Below are 16,914 nucleotides of genomic sequence, written 5' to 3' on the forward strand. Positions count from 1 at the left end.
TTAAGCATGCACGAAAGAGGTCTCTTTCTAGCCAGCAGGTACAACATGTACAAGCGTGATACTTTGACAAAAAACTCAAAAACAAGATTAGCTGTTCTCTCCCAAGATGATAACATTATCATTTCTATTCCGTCCATTGATATGGTACCTGCCGATTAGAAAAAACATAACCAGGCGTGGTGATGAATGTGAATGAACATAGCGGCTATGAAATTGGAACTAAAGACTAACATTTTGTGTAGTTGGACAAATAAAGGGAGATTTCAGTAAAATCTAGGTTCAATGTCTTGCAAATGTAACTTTTAATGTGGCTGAAGTCCCAACGAGTGATACGAGTATGAGAGAGATTGTCCCTAAGATATCATTAAGGATGGCAAAGAGTTGTGCATTGTCAGTGTAAGAAAAGCAGTTGTAAGTCTGGTAGGTGTAAATGTAGAAGAATGAAAGTTTTGTGCAACTCAAAGGTGTCACATGTCTCTGTCTTGTAGCAACAAGTTAAAAAAAACTTGTTTCTAAAATATATATTCTTTTGTATTTGATTATTGTTCTTTATTATTTGATAAATTTCAATCGTGAATGTATATATTCTGCTTTATTAATATTTTTAAATTTTGTACAGGTTAAAACCATTTTTAAGCAATATTTTGTACATGTTAAACATGTATGAGGTACTTTTGTACATGTTATAACTTGTTTTTTGGCATTGTACAAATTATAACATGTACAATATTTTTGTACATGTTGAAACCTGTACAAAATTGCAACTTGTACACAACATATATATATATATGATAACCTGTTGACTTAGATCAGTGTTTTTGTACTACAGGATATTTAGTATAAAACAAATAGACATTACATAAAGCAAAGTTTTTTATAATTCACCATGGTTATTTCATTGACATGTACAATTACTCTAGCTGTTGTTGGTGGACATAACCTTTGACCTATAATGATTTACTTTTACAAGTTGTGACGTCTTGGAAGAAGAGTTGTCTCATTGGCACTCATACCACATCTTCTTATTTCTAGATTTAGACAACATTTAATCAATTTTGTTATATTTTGTAGTAAAACATTTGGTCAGATACTAAGAAGCTTGTTGATAAGGGATTATCTGTACCAGAAGAATGATTGACACATTTTTATTCCATTAGTTTTCTTATTTGAATTGTTTTACATTTGTTATTTTGAGGTCTTTTATAGCTGACTATGTTGTACAGGCTTTGTTCATTGTTGAAAGCCATACCTATAGTTTTTAATTTCTGTGTCATTTGGTCTCTGGTGGAGAGTTGTCTCATTGGCAATCATACCTCATTTTTTTTTTTATATATAAAGATATAATTATTCCCCAATGTTTGGCATGTTGATTCATGCTAAGCATAATCTGTATAACTTGCATAATCTTATATTTGACCTTGACATTGACCTCCTTGACACACATCAGTAGCTACATGTAGGTTACGTTTTCACGTCAGTAGCAAGGTTAAGTTTTCAAATGTTGTTCCTTTGTAGCTATGTAAATTTATAAGAGGTCAATAAAGTTTGCTGTTGTGCAGACATGTTGTAATAAGTTAGTACATTAATGAAATTGTCTGTCTTGTGGCATTGACCTCATTTGCACAGTGTCTGGTAATATTTGAGAATCAGGTTTTTTCCTGAGCTTCAGTAATTATAGGTCAACAATATTTGGTTTATAATATATACATGTATATATATGTTTGTTGTTAAGTCTTTCAGTTTTCAAATGCTAGAAGCTTTTTATCCTAATTTAATGAATCATAGAACAAGGCTTTCAGCTAACATATTTAAACACAATTCCTAATGCATACTATGCATGTAGATATATATTGTCCATTAAATTGTGGGTTTTCAAAATTTATCAATACAAAGTTAGACACAAGCAGACTTCCTGTTTCATACATTGTCTAATGGTTTAGTAAATAAAAATCTATAATACTGCAAGGATTTCTAAGATGTGTGAAATTGGTTAACCAAAAACTCTTTTTTCTCATACAATGTATATAATACCTTGTCAGATACCTTTATTTGTTTCAATATTTTTAATTATAAAGTTGTGAATATCAGAGATAAGGATCCTCCTGTTGACATGGCTGGTTAATGTTGCCTACTGATGGCTAGGATGAATGTGAAAGTCAGCTTATTATATCTTTTACATTCTTGAAATCACAGGCATGGTTCCAGTCATTTTGAAAATGGGGTTTTAACCCCTGGAACACCATGAATCGTTCACATTTACTGAAAATTAAAAAAAAAAATGATTGAAAAATTGGTGAGGGGGGACTGGAACAATGGGTTTACTATAAGGACTGAACACTTATTGACTCTTATTCTTTTAGTCTATCTACCCAATCTTGACGCAATAATTAATTTCAACTCAGGGACAAAACATAAAGGGAGCCCAGTCGCCCATGGCTCCTAGATTTTGTGCTGGGCCCCTAAACTTTCAGGTAAATTTCAGTTGAACATATAGTAAACTAATTATGAAATATCTGGTCTGGACTCCCAGCTTGAAATTTCCAAGTTTAGTCCCTGTTAAACTGTGTCAGTACAAATTTTATATTGTGTAATACAATAGTACGAAAAGGTGTGATTTTCCTCTACTTATTATTGTACCTTTGGAAAGACATTTTTGTGAATGAGTGTAAAGGTAAATCAGTTAGATCTAATGTAGGAGGGTTTGACATGCACCCCAGCAGATTGTTTTACTTTTTATTGTCAAGTATTATTTCCTATATATAAACTTGATATATAAAACTGGTTAATTTGTCTGCATAGTTTTAACTTTGAAACCAAACTTTATACAGGGTAATGACTTATGTAGTACATGTTGGAGGGTCTGAAATGCACCTGAGTAGATTGTGTTACTTTTTTTATTGTCAAATATTAATTTCCTTTGTAAACTTGATATATAACACTGGTTAATCTGTCTGTGTAGTTTTGAAACCCTGAAACGAGAACTGTAAATTGATATACAGGGTAATGACTTCAAATGGTTGATACTCTCTTAGTATGATCTATATGATAGATGTATATATATATCTGATCAATAGAACCTTTTTATGGACAAACTTATTTTGTAATACAATCTGACATAAACAGATAAATGTTTACAAAACGTCTTTAATAATGTTTACTATCATGAATACAAATTGAAATGTATCATACTGTAGAAGTTCATTAACACCGTAGACATGCATGATACGAGATTTAAATCGAGCTTGGAGCACACTTCTATAATTGTTAACAATCGTGATATTTGTGTTGTATATTTTGGTACCCTCAACCTTAATGTGTATACAGTCTGTCGATCGTATTGCATCTGTTTGTCATCAGTACTCCCACATCATTGTGACATCATGTCATGTTGGTTCAGTCACCTTGTCCCATATTACAGTCACGACAAATGTTTCACTGTTCAGACAAAACTGTTTAACAAATTCCTTCATTGTCGATGCTGAAGTTATTTTCTGGCATGGTTCCGTTGGGAGTTAATATAGAAGTCTTGGTATTGATTGAGTTATTTTAGTCCATCGATATATACATTTACAATTTGCAACAAAAAAGAGGGAACATTGAAATTGATGCTTAAAAAATTAAAAATACATTAAAAATAACTTGAGGTAATTGTTTTGAACAGTTCTTATTACATACATTGTTAAGCATGCTCAATGTTTGATAGACTTATACAATTTTATATATTATTGAAAAAATGAAAACAGAACTTTTAATATAGATTTCATGTCTTTGAAGCTCTTTTGACAAATTGAAAGTCAAGTTAGTATACAGTCATGACACATCTTCTTTTTTATATGACAGTACATGTACATGATGCTGTGAGAATACACTTTAATAAGTACATGTATAAGTTTAAGGTCACTTTTTGAAACAACTAATGTCATTTGGATTTTTCATTTCACATCTCTTTATCAATGAAAAAAGTTATTTAACTGCTTGCTCTCCAACTTAATTCGAGAGTTAAAATGTATGGTATTCTTTGTGATGGAGTGGCAAGTCTATTTCTGTAATGTTAAAAGGATTTTCACACATTATTTAGCCAAATGTCATCTTTATCTGGAGTTCTGTAAAACAGTTCACCTCTTTTCTTTGTATAATTAGACATGGTCTCCTTTTCCCTGCTAACAAAAATGTCAAATAACAGACACAGATCAAAAAAATATTATTTTGACATTATTATATAAATTTCAGTCATTGAAAAGAATATCATTTCTAGAGCCTTTTCCAATTCTTAATATACTCATACGTTTGAAACATAATTTTGTGTGTGTTTTGTTAATCTACTGATCATGATGAAAATAAACTTGTAGATTGACTGATTGATGTTTAAAGTTAATTTATGCACTGATTGTGCTTTTTAATTTATGCACTGATTGTGCTTTTTTGTTGCTATTAGTTTTTATTGGTGAAGGAAGCCAGAGTGTCCAGAGAGAACCATTAACATTCAGTAGGATCATTGACAATCCTAGTCACTGTTTATTGTTGAAAACTTATGCTGCCTTCTAGATTTTTTAAAGTTATTTTTGTCCTTAGGTTGCTGTGTCATTAACATATTTTTCACATCTCCTTTAAAAATGTATTGATGTAGATTATTCTGGTAAATAAATAGGTCTGTGTATTTAATGTTAAGTCAAAGGAGTTTTTTTTTCTTTTTGGTGTTTTGCATATTTACATCACACCTTTGGTGTTTTGCATATTTACATCACACCTTTGGTGTTTTGCATATTTACATCACACCTATCTATTTCTCACATCTACATGTAGCCTAGGAGGACACTTTTAACACATATTGCACCGATGATAGGAAATACGCCCAATTAATTTCTGCAATTCATTCTTTGTAGAATGCCCTTGGATTTATATAATAAAATACATGTACTAAAATACTAAATAAAAGTTTTTACAAAATATATGAACCATATACCTTTTTGTATAACATATCATCAAAGACATAAAAGATATAAAAAGTGTAGCCTTTCAGACATGATTGTTAAATTACAACTTTCCTATGAAATAAAAGAGTATATTTTCCCCACAATATTTACATTTAAAGTTAACATATGCAGGTTATGATTATAATTGTGAATGAGTATTATAGACTTGTGTTAGTACAATAAAGGTTAACAAGCCAGAATTCCATTACATCATATAGAAATCAATATAGATAAACAGGTTATAGTGGTTACAACATAGAACTTGTGTACCCATCTCCTTAGTAAATGAGGTGACCTTACTAAACTGCAAGTATAAGCAGAAATTTGGGGCTGATCCAGGATATTTGAAACAAGGGGGAGGGGGGCATTATAATTTTATGCTAAAAGATGATTATGTCAATCCCCCTCCCTTGTGAATCTGCAGCTGGAACATATGATAATTTGGTATCTTATATATATGTATATGATGGTAATGCTTGCTTTCAAATACACATACAACTATCAGACATATTTAAACTCTAATGAATCAGTGACCAACATTAGAAGAACCCTATCAATTAGTATAACCATAGTCATATCCCAATGCATTAAAATGCTTTGACAGAAAGTTTGTTTTTTGGCTTACATTATGTAGTAAAGCAATTAGTTTGTAGCATTTGATATTACATCATATGACAGAATGTGCCAAAATGAAGATGATCAAATGTAAAATAAATCAATATTATGTCTTGGTTTGGAGGAGAATTTACACTTTTTGTTTAACTTTCTATATTTACTTTATGTTTTGGCATGTTAATTAATCTGTTGGAAAAACATACTGCAAGTGCATGTAAACCAAGTTATGATCACTCGAGATAACATGCATGTATGTAAAAAAATAGCTCTGACAGGGTTATATGACATGTATGAACTTGACTTGGGTAACCTCATTTTCATGGTTTGAAGGGTTTCCAAATTTATGCCAGTGCATGTAAACCAAGTTTGGTCACTCATATATCAATCTTTAAGATAATAATATGTTAAAATGTAATGGTTCATATACATAACATGTATGTCTCAGCTGTTTTTGGCAAAACCTTTTGGAATTTTGGGTCCTCATTGCTTATCATGATTGGACTTGATTTTAGACTTTTTACTTTCCTTAATACTATTTATGGTCTGATTTTTATGCCCCACCTACTATAGTAGAGGGGCATTATGTTTTCTGGTCTGTGGGTCCGTTCCTCCGTCTGTTCGTTCGTTCGTCCGTCTGTGCGTTCATTCGTCTGTCCCGTTTTAGGTTGAAGTTTTTGGTCAAGGTAGTTTTTGATGAAGCTGCAGTCCAATCAACTTGAAACTTAGTACACATGTTCCTTATGATATGATCTTTCTAATTGTAAAGCCAAATTAGACTTTTGATCCCAATTTCACGGTCCACTGAACATAGAAAATGGAAGTGTCAGATTCAGGTTAAAGTTTTGGTCAAGGTAGTTTTTGATGAAGTTGAAATCCTATCAACTTGAAACTCAGTACACATGTTCCTTATAGTATGGTCTTTCTTATTTTAATGCCAAATTAGACCTTTTACCCAATTTCACGGTCCATTGAACATGGAAAATGATAGTACAAGTGGGGCATCCGTGTACTTTGGACACATTCTTGTTTTCTTCACTTTTCTCTTTGTTTATAACCTTTTATCATCAACTAAGATGCCCATTGTGGAAATTCATGTAAAACATTGTAGAAAATGGCATCAGTATAATTGACACCAGTAACACTTGACTGAGTGAAGTTGGAAAACAATGAAATGAAAAATAATGAAACACTAGTTTTCTACCCATAAAAACATAGGGAATTATCCCTTAAACTAACATTGTTTTAGTATTTCCTAACAGAATGGTTTATGATAAAGTGTTGGAGTTATAATCCAATGACTTGATAATCTGATAATCGTCTAATAACCATACTGGCATACAGAAAATATCTAGGTAAATTAAGAGATCATTCATCAAGTGCATGCCTACTGTATATTTCAGGTCAAAAATGTAATGCAAAGCTATTTCCAGTATATCTAAATCAATACATGACCTCAGTCAGACCCCTCACTGATACTTTCAAATGAATTGAAGATATAAATTATAACTTTTTTATTCACAATCTTTTAGATAAAATTCAAGTGTTATCTTGATTGATTGTAAAAAAAAATTACTTTTAACAGTTACAGCAAATCTTTAATTCTTTCTGTTTAATCTATTCCAAACTTGTTTAAACTCTTAACAATTAAGGATTTTACATATTGTATGCACATGGAGTTGCTCCTGTCTGTTGTTCCTCTGTAGTTGTCTGTTGTTCCCCTCTAGTTGTCTGTTGTTTCCCTCTAGTTGTCTGTTGTTTCCCTCTATTTTTCTGTTGTTCCCATCTAGTCTTTTGGTTATATTGGTTGACGTCTCATAAATGTATACCCCACATCTTCTTTTTTTATGTTTAAGTTATATTTCAAGAAAGTTTAGTCACTTTCCCAGCCTAAACATTGTAAGGTTACTGAATGAGTAGTACCGTTAATCCACTTTGTCATTGTTTTCAATGTTTATTGTTTAGTTTCTATGTACCTGAAAACATAAATAGAATTATCGATAACAATTGATCGGGAACTGAAACAAGTTACATCACCAATTAATGTTTCCACGTCAATTAGTAAACAACTATACACAATAAACAACGAAACTCAATACACGGGTTTAAATATTGTCATATCATATTTTTTACAAAAACTAGGCCTTTAAGCACTGAAGTGGAAAAGGCGGTTATTTAGACTATTTATCAGCATTTGAATTTGAATTTATCAACATTTCAAGACTTGTATATATCAGTGCAATACCAGATTGATGGATATAGCACATATATTTGTAAAATCTTCAGGAAAACCATGTATGTATAGACTAAAATACATTAACCTGGATTTTTTCCCATGAATATTTTAAAAGTGTTTACACAAACTGGGATGGTAAACAAATTTATTGTCATCTCTTTGATATGTAAACAAACTATTTTAAAAGTTATATGTTAAACCTTTTCAAGTCCTTTATCAAAACTTTGTTCGGTATTGTTGATCTACTAAGTCCGTGTACAGAGTTGAAATGATCATTATTTGAATCGATCTTAAGACCAGTTTGCATTTACATTTGATTTGCACAAGCAAGATTGATCTGGATAGTTTTAGATTCAGTGCATCTACACTGCAATATAAAAAGAACTTGTCTGACCTAATACTTTACTTTTTCAAAACAAACAATTCTAAAAATAGAATATGATCAAGTGTGTATTTTGATCTTCTATTGACAGTTCTTATGATGCATTTCTTTTGAAACCATTGATCTTATCTTTTATATTCCTGAAGCTGAAAGTGCATATACTTAAAAATCTTCAAAGTTAATTCTCTTTGGTGTATTTTGCAATTGATCATGGACAGGTTGAGCTCCTTGGAGTTCAAATAAGGGGACAGTATCTTTATGAATCTTTATGAATTGTTTTTCAATCAATTGTCAGCTGGCCCCTAAATAAAACGTTAACTGTATACTTAAGATTGATATTTATTGTATCAAATCTCAGGAAATATGAATGATGTTGATGTCGATTTTTCCATATATTTCAATTTCATTTCAGTCACAAGTTTATTTTGATTTTGATTTGGTTTCTTGAGCATTCCATTTGGAACACAAGTTTATGTTGATTTTTGTTTATTTTTCAGCATTCCATTTGAATCACAAGTTACCGACAATCATTCCAGAGAGTTGTCTCCTCATAGTCCTGGGTCTTATCATCGGTGCCATTCTACACTATGGTAAAATCACAAGTGCCAGCAGTTATGTCATTGATGCAGACATCTTCTTTATTTACCTTCTTCCACCGATCATATTTGATGCGGGATATTTTATGCCAGTCAGAGCCTTTTTCGACAACATTGGAACAATATTGTTACTAGCAGTAGTTAATACATTAATTAGTGCAGGTCTGATCGGCATATCTCTTTATGGTGTTGCCTATTTAGGATGGGTTGGTAGGCCCATGGGAATCCTCAACTGTTTTATATTTAGTAGCTTGATATCTGCTGTTGATCCAGTTGCAGTCCTGTCTGTGTTTGAAGAAATCCATGTCAATCAGATGCTTTACATCATAGTATTTGGCGAGTCCCTGCTCAATGATGGAGTTACTGTGGTAAGTTTGTTATGATGAAAATGATGTAAAAAAAAAATCAAAACTGTACATTTATTTTATTAGAAAATCTGCTCATAGGCCTTTTTTTTCCTACCTAAAAAAGATGAAAGCTTTTTATCATTGACTATTAAAAGATGTACTTGATGTAACTCAAGTGCACCCCAATATATTCATAAGTCTGAATAACCTCGAAAATCACACATACAGTAATGTAAACATACTGTGAGGGAAGTATTTTTACCTGGTTGCCCATAATTAACAAGGACGTTTGATTGGCACCTACAAGTTTATATCAGTGTACATGTATATGAAGTAAGAGGATCTGACACAGAAATATGGAACAGACAATTATTACTTAGCTCTTGTTAACATTTAAGTCATTCGATCAGCAACTACAAATCAGATATATTATATGTTTTAAGATTTTGATTATGTTGTATAAAATATTAATATTGATCAGTGAAATGGTAAATGCTTCATTAGAAGCAAAAGAAAATGTGTAATGATTGCCAATGAGACAACTATCAACTAAAGTACTAAGACAAGGACGAAAGCACTTGAAGGTCACAGTACGACCGACAAGGACTTGAGCACTTGAAGGTCACAGTACGACCTTCAACAATGAACAAAACCTGTACCTTTTAGTCAGCCATAAAAGACCTACAGATGACCAAATGTGAAACAGTTCAAAGCGACGGCCTGATTAATGACAAAACATTCTTTTAAAGTTGTCTGATAATTTTGGATTCCACCTGTTGGAAGGTCTTATAGTTATTATCACTCATCATTTCTTGATCATAATGAAGAATCTGTAAAGAAAATAAACAGAAAAAAAACAGAAAGTATAAATAAATACCATCATGATAAACAATAGAAATGTAGTCTTGAATCTATTACAAACTTTGTTCTCAATTTAATCCAAATGTTTTCTGACATTGCCAACTTTGTATTTACATTTTGTAATAAATATACTATTATACTTGATGCCCAGAAAGTATATATAGAACTTGAGGTCTGTTTACCAAGGTCTGTTTACCAATTGGTTAACTTGGTATTGGCAAAGAACCACTAGAAACTTATTGTTCTAGCTGTCACTGGACTAATAGAAAAAAGTAAATCTGCTGATAATAACAAAATATAATCTGTTAAATACACAATGTGCATATACCATGTATACATGTACTTGATACTGATCACTCATTTAACTGAGTTAGCTTAGTGGCAATGTTAAAGTGGCAATTTATACTTTAAAATTCTCAGACCAAAAGGAAAAAATATAGAAAATGATAATAAGATTATCTAATAAGATTATAAGCCGATAGAAAATTTCATCACAAACTAAACCAACCTCTGATTAGAGTAAACACTCAGACAAAAGAAAAATAATACAAGCTGGCAATACTTTGTAAAGGAACATAATTTTCAAATCAAAACCTTTTTCCTGACTAGCACTAGTAGAATGTACTCTTGTTTAAAAACAGTAAGAAGATAAAAACATGTACAGTACTAGTACTAATTAGTTGAAATTATACTTAAGAATTAGTGAATCTCAGAAATAAAAGTGTTAAAAAAAGTAATTTCTACCAAATAATATGATCTGGCCTTCTTCTCCACTTGGGGCACATCTCTTTTATCCTTATTACATGTATTACAAACATGACAAAGAAAAAAACAAGTGTACATGTTTTTCTTCAGCTTTTTCCACTATTATATTTTTAGATTCTAAGTTACAATAATAGAATAATCTTCATCCTACGATAATATAATGACTCCTACAATCAATATATACATGTACTTAGGCGGTTAATTATTGAAAATAACTTTTTTTCAGGTACTATATCATATGATGGAAGGATTTATAGAAATCGGAGAACAAAATATAATTCCTGTTGACGTAGCTACAGGTGTTGGGTCATTCTTTATTATTGCCATCGGTGGATCACTCATTGGAATTTTCTTTGGTTTCTTTGGTGGGTTTATAACCAAGTATACGGAGCATGTTAAAGTGATAGAACCACTATTCGTCTTTATCATTGGATATCTCATGTATTTGACCTCAGAAATGTGTCATTGGTCAGGTATTTTGGCGTAAGTATCCTCACAGTTAATGTATTGTAATTTTATTCATTTAATTTTAATGAGTAAACACATGTGATAAGAATACACACACTGAGGTGTGTTCGTATGTAAATCTATATTTACTTTCTTCTTAGTCCATTTTCTTACTTTATTTCATTTTTGAAGTGGATTGAATAAGTCAAAAATGACAGATCTAAACATGCTGATTTATAGCCTAAAGTTTTTACCCCTAAACCCCTATCTGTTCAGAAATAGCTTTCAGTCCTCTTTTTGCATCTATCCTTATTACCATTGTCATTTGTTATCTTTTCGAAAAATCGTCATTAAATTTTCTTCTTAAACTTTCAAATTTACTTGAACCAGAATTGGTCTTAATTATTCATTGAACATATATACAACACATGATGGGTCTGTTCATCTATCGGTACTGTGATATGTTAGGACATTCACCAATTGGTAATCAAATATAAAAAAGAAGATGTTGTAAGATTGCCAGTGAGACAACTGTCCATAAGAGACCAAAATGACACAGACATTAAAAACTTTAGGTCACCGTACGGCCTTCAACAATGAGCAAAGCCCATTCTGCATAGTCAGCTATAAAAGGCCCCGATAAGACAATGTAAAACAATTCAAACGAGAAAACTAAAGGCCTTATTTATATAAAAAAAATGAATAAAAAACAAATATGCAACACATAAACAAACGACAACCACTGAATTACAGGCTCCTGACTTGGGACAGGCACCTACCAAAATGTAGAAACAAGTTGAAATGGGTGATTTTTGTGGGAATGAGCATTGATAAATCATATTTTCTGAAACCAAATAGGTAATTTGAACCAAAGTTTGGCCTAAATTAAGAGGGACATTTAGCCACAGTAAAAGGGTTATTTAGCTGTATAGGTTCTTGGGAGCTTCTTTTTGCTTTTGAAGATCAAATATTATTGAATTTAATATAACATCCAACATTTACGGTTCTGATTATATAAATTTATAGATGGTTTGTCATGGGTTCAAACTTAAAGGTCAAACAGAGATACCACAAAATTAATTTTAAAATTACAGGATTAAGAAAATAAACAAATGTAAATTTATTCAAAGCTTTTGGATCAGAAAGGTGTAATCTTTATTATGAAATCGGGACTTAATCTTGATTACTAAAATTTTATCTTATTTATTATAATACAAGTACATGTAGATATATTATCAGTAGATTGTTTAAATTGTTCTAAAATGGGTAACAGATAAGTTTTCTCTATCCTGATGAAGTTTGTTTACTCTTAACTTTAAGGTTAGGTTAATTTTGTTTATCTATATTCAAAATAATTTATTTACTACTTAGGTTCAAAATATGTGTTCTAGACCAAGTCTAGGATAATCCCACCGACATAATATATATATACAGTAACCAAAGCCCATGTATCATACAAACACCTACATCATAGGTATACAATAACCAAGGCCACTCTTCCCTAGTCACACAGGGGGGTATATGTTTTGATTTAATTTTGTATTTTCCTGAATTGTATAATTATTGATATGACTGTGCCTCCAAATGAATCATATATGGCAGTTAAATCTTTATATTATAAACCTGTTAACATTTAAATGAGTTTTAACCCAAACAAAAGATTATGACTAGATAAAAATCAACAGAAGCATGAATAATATTTAAATATGTAACAATCTTGAACTGTTTTTTAAAAAGATACTTTGTATGACAGCCTTAATGCATATTTCATAAGAATTAAAGATTATTTTGTTGTTTTTGTTTCTTTGCAAATTAATATGAATCATTCAGAGATGACTTTCCAATTCCATAAGTTACAAATAAATATAGATTATTTTATTTCAATGGAAATTTTAGACGATCTCAATTTGACCCAATCTTCTTGACTAACAAATAAGTAGGAATTAAGATGGTTTTGAATTAAGATTATTGATTAAATGATCTGACTGTATTATTGATGACGTATGTTTTTTACTTGTAGCCTTTCATTTGGAGGTATTGTTCTACTGACTGTATTATTGATGACGTATGTTTTTTACTTGTAGCCTTTCATTTGGAGGTATTGTTCTGCGTCACTATTTGGAGGCTAACGTTTCAAGAAAAACTAAAACCAGTATAAAATACTTCATGAAGATGTTATCTAACATAAGTGAAACAATTATTTTTATGTTCCTGGGTCTTTCTACGTTGGGAGAAGATTTGGATTGGAATTGGTCCTTCATCTGTTTTTCCTTGTTGTTTTGTCTCATATTCAGGGTATTAGGTAAGTTTGAATGTTTTTTATATGTTAACAAATGATTACTAGTCCCCTACTGACGAAGTAGAAGGGGACTTTAGTTTGCACTCTGTCTGTCTGTCTGTCTGTCCACATAATTTGTCTTTTTTACATGTTAAAAATTATGATTTTGTTAAAAGGAGAATTATTTTATTTTAAATTTTGACAATATTATGTGAATATGGTAATAGATTATTTGTCTTATTATCTTGAGACTTCAGAAAAAAATCTGTCTTCAATTTACTTTTTGTAAAATATGAGAAAAAGAGGGAGAGATAGAGAGAAAATTATAATACTTGAAAAAAAATAGTCCAGTACATTACAAACGAAGCCTACAATAAATCTATCAACTTTCCAGTTTGATATTGAATCCAGTTGAAAAATAAGTGATGACCAGTGCTTTAAATCTAAAGCATTTTAAAGGAACTCATGTTTCATGAAATTTGGTACCAATAAGCACTTTAAATCAGGGGTACTTGAAAGGAACACTCGTTTTCCATGACATTTTGTACTTATCTGAATCGGAGAAATGTTGTTTACATCAAATATCTTACAATAATAGTACATAGAGGGGGAAGTCCTGAAGTTAGTAATATACTTCCTGTATTGACTATTTACTTTTATTACCGTAATAAATCATGATTAATTTCTGTTTGTATTAGCACATACATTTCTGTGGTTGAAATTGATGTTAAACATGTATGTGCTATCTCCTGTGGGCATTGCTGGCTATAGAGTATACGGGTGCTTGTTAGTTATTATGTACTTTTCTTCCTTCTTGCCTTATTGTTGTTGTTTAGGTTTCATCCAAAGAACAAATTACTTCAAGTCTTTGCCTTGGAAAGTTTCATAGACTTGTCTTCTTGGAAACATATTGTATTAGAATCCACTTGCATTATTTTCTGTTCTATTAAAATCAGCTCTTACAATTTTGTGATCAAATGCACACAAAATTAAAAAAAAACGGTTTCAATTGTTACAATTTATTATATACAAGTATAAATGATCAAAGTATACAATATTTATTTTTTAATATTGATAATAATCTCTTTTATCATATAAGCACATTCATGACATTAAAAATGTTTGCGACAAAAACTTACCTATATTTAATTGTCATAATGCATATAAGATAAAGCTTGTGACAAACTACAAATTACAACATATACATACAACATGTATTTTAACAATCAGTTAATCAAAAGTCCCTTGTCCTCAGTTCCATTGACTGGTTGAATCCACAATTCAGAACTAAAGCACCAAATATCATATTAATATATTTTATAATGTATAGATGTTTTGTTTCCATTATTGTATATTTGATATATAGAGTAGTATCAGCAATAGAATAAAGGACAAAGTGTGTATCTATAATAGGGTTGACCATTGGGGTTGTTTGATCCATATATTGAAAGGCCAATATCTATAATAGGGTTGACCATTGGAGTTGTTTGATCCATATATTGAAAGGCCAATATCTATAATGGGGTTGACCATTGGAGTTGTTTGATCCATATATTGAAAGGCCAATATCTATAATAGGGTTGACCATTGGAGTTGTTTGATCCATATATTGAAAGGCCAATATCTATAATGGGGTTGACCATTGGAGTTGTTTGATCCATATATTGAAAGGCCAATATCTATAATAGGGTTGACCGTTGGAGTTGTTTGATCCATATATTGAAAGGCCAATATCCTTCTAGCAAATGATATTAAATATGATATTTGATGATGTATGTAACTTGACCTTGTATGGTTTCTTCTACAACCAATAAACTTTGTAATAGCATTGAAGATATCCTAACATTGAAAAGTTATTTTGATTTTTCGATTTTGGTCAGGAAAAACTTTCAAGATTTTGAATTTTTCCTTATAACAGTCAGTGGAACATGAAATATTTCTGTCTGTAAATGAGTTAATTTTTAGTTTTACTAAACTTTTGAATAGCCACACATGTTAACAAAATACCAGAACTTTTATTTTCTTTTACCTACATTATAAAATGAAATATATTTTGTACTAACCTATGTTTTAATCAATATTTTTACATTTGTTTTAGTAAAGGTGTCAGTTTCATGAAAAATAATTTATAAAATTTCATACATTAGTTTTAAGAGCTCCTGCTATTTCGTTCATTCCTTCACGTTAACATATACTAATTATAACTATTACTATAGATTTGACATCAAGGCTGACCGATTGAATCTATTATTTGATTTACAGGTGTGATGGTGCTATCGTGTATACTTAATTATAGACGTCTGGTCAAACTGAAGCCGATTGACCAATTTATTATGGCCTTTGGAGGACTACGAGGAGGTATTGCTTTCTGTCTTGCTCTGTCTTTGAAGGAGGATCTGATTCCAGAGAGGAAGTTGTTCATTACCACGACAATTGTTATCGTATTCTTTACCGTTTTTGTTCAGGTAATTTAATTGTTTACTTCAAAATGAGTAGTTTGATTAATTTTTCTGGTTTTTGAGAAATTCTATATAGATATAGGAAGAATTGGTATGAGTTCCAATAGTACAGAGTATAGATCTTTAAATACGTCAGCAACCAAGTCAGTGTGTCAAGAGTATTAAACATTTTAGTAATATTCAGTTTTGTGAAAAAAGGAAGAAAAAGAAAGTGAATGTAAGAGTTAGTTTTTTTGTCTTAAATATGATGTATAGCTATAAGATTAAATTTAGAGTTGATGTAATTTAACCGAGATGATGAAATTCAAATATAGCCTTTTCCAGGTGAGGCGTCATCAAACAATGAATTATATGAATATAAGTATTGGGTACTATCTCTGGTAAAAAAACAACATGTCATAGTAGAAAGTATAGGAATATTACAACATCATGGAGCAGATGACATTGTATCATATTGTAGCTACAGCTGTGAAACATATTTATTTCTGGGATAAAAAATCTTTAAATATTATGTTTTTTTTTTTTTTATTGAAATAAATATATAAAGCGTTAATAAGATGTAAGACAAATAAATATGCCTGACGGATTTCAGAGATTAGAATTTCTGTTATTACATAATATGCAATAATACCACATTTAAAACATTATTACCACACTTTAAACTACATGTTATCTTGTATTAAAATAAGAATATTTATTATTCCAATCAAGGGCCCTTGATGGGCAGCATAACATGTACACATAAAACAATACATCATGATTTGTAACAGAAAAACATTTTTATAAACTGTATTTGAAATTTAGGATTATGATAATATTACAGTTGTTAAAACAGATTATCAATGTAATATTTATATAAAAAATTATGAAAACAAAAAGATTATTAAAACATGGTTCACAATGTGCTGATTATTATAGATTGAATAGAATCTATTTAAGCTTAAAGTTACAATTGATA

General features: G+C 30.6%; 1 protein-coding gene across 1 annotated transcript in view; it reads left to right on the top strand.

Annotated features, from left to right (window-relative positions):
• The window catches only part of LOC143078689 (putative Na(+)/H(+) antiporter nhx-9), a 33,171-nt gene that overhangs the window by 4,480 nt on the left and 11,777 nt on the right, over positions 1-16,914 (top strand). The window contains exons 2-5 of the mRNA XM_076253596.1: positions 8,701-9,167; positions 10,999-11,255; positions 13,304-13,521; positions 15,760-15,962. Coding sequence (XP_076109711.1) covers positions 8,701-9,167; positions 10,999-11,255; positions 13,304-13,521; positions 15,760-15,962 — 1,145 coding nt within the window. The remainder of the gene's footprint in view (positions 1-8,700; positions 9,168-10,998; positions 11,256-13,303; positions 13,522-15,759; positions 15,963-16,914) is intronic.

Source organism: Mytilus galloprovincialis, chromosome 6, assembly GCF_965363235.1.
Source record: "Mytilus galloprovincialis chromosome 6, xbMytGall1.hap1.1, whole genome shotgun sequence".
Lineage (NCBI taxonomy): Eukaryota > Metazoa > Mollusca > Bivalvia > Mytilida > Mytilidae > Mytilus > Mytilus galloprovincialis.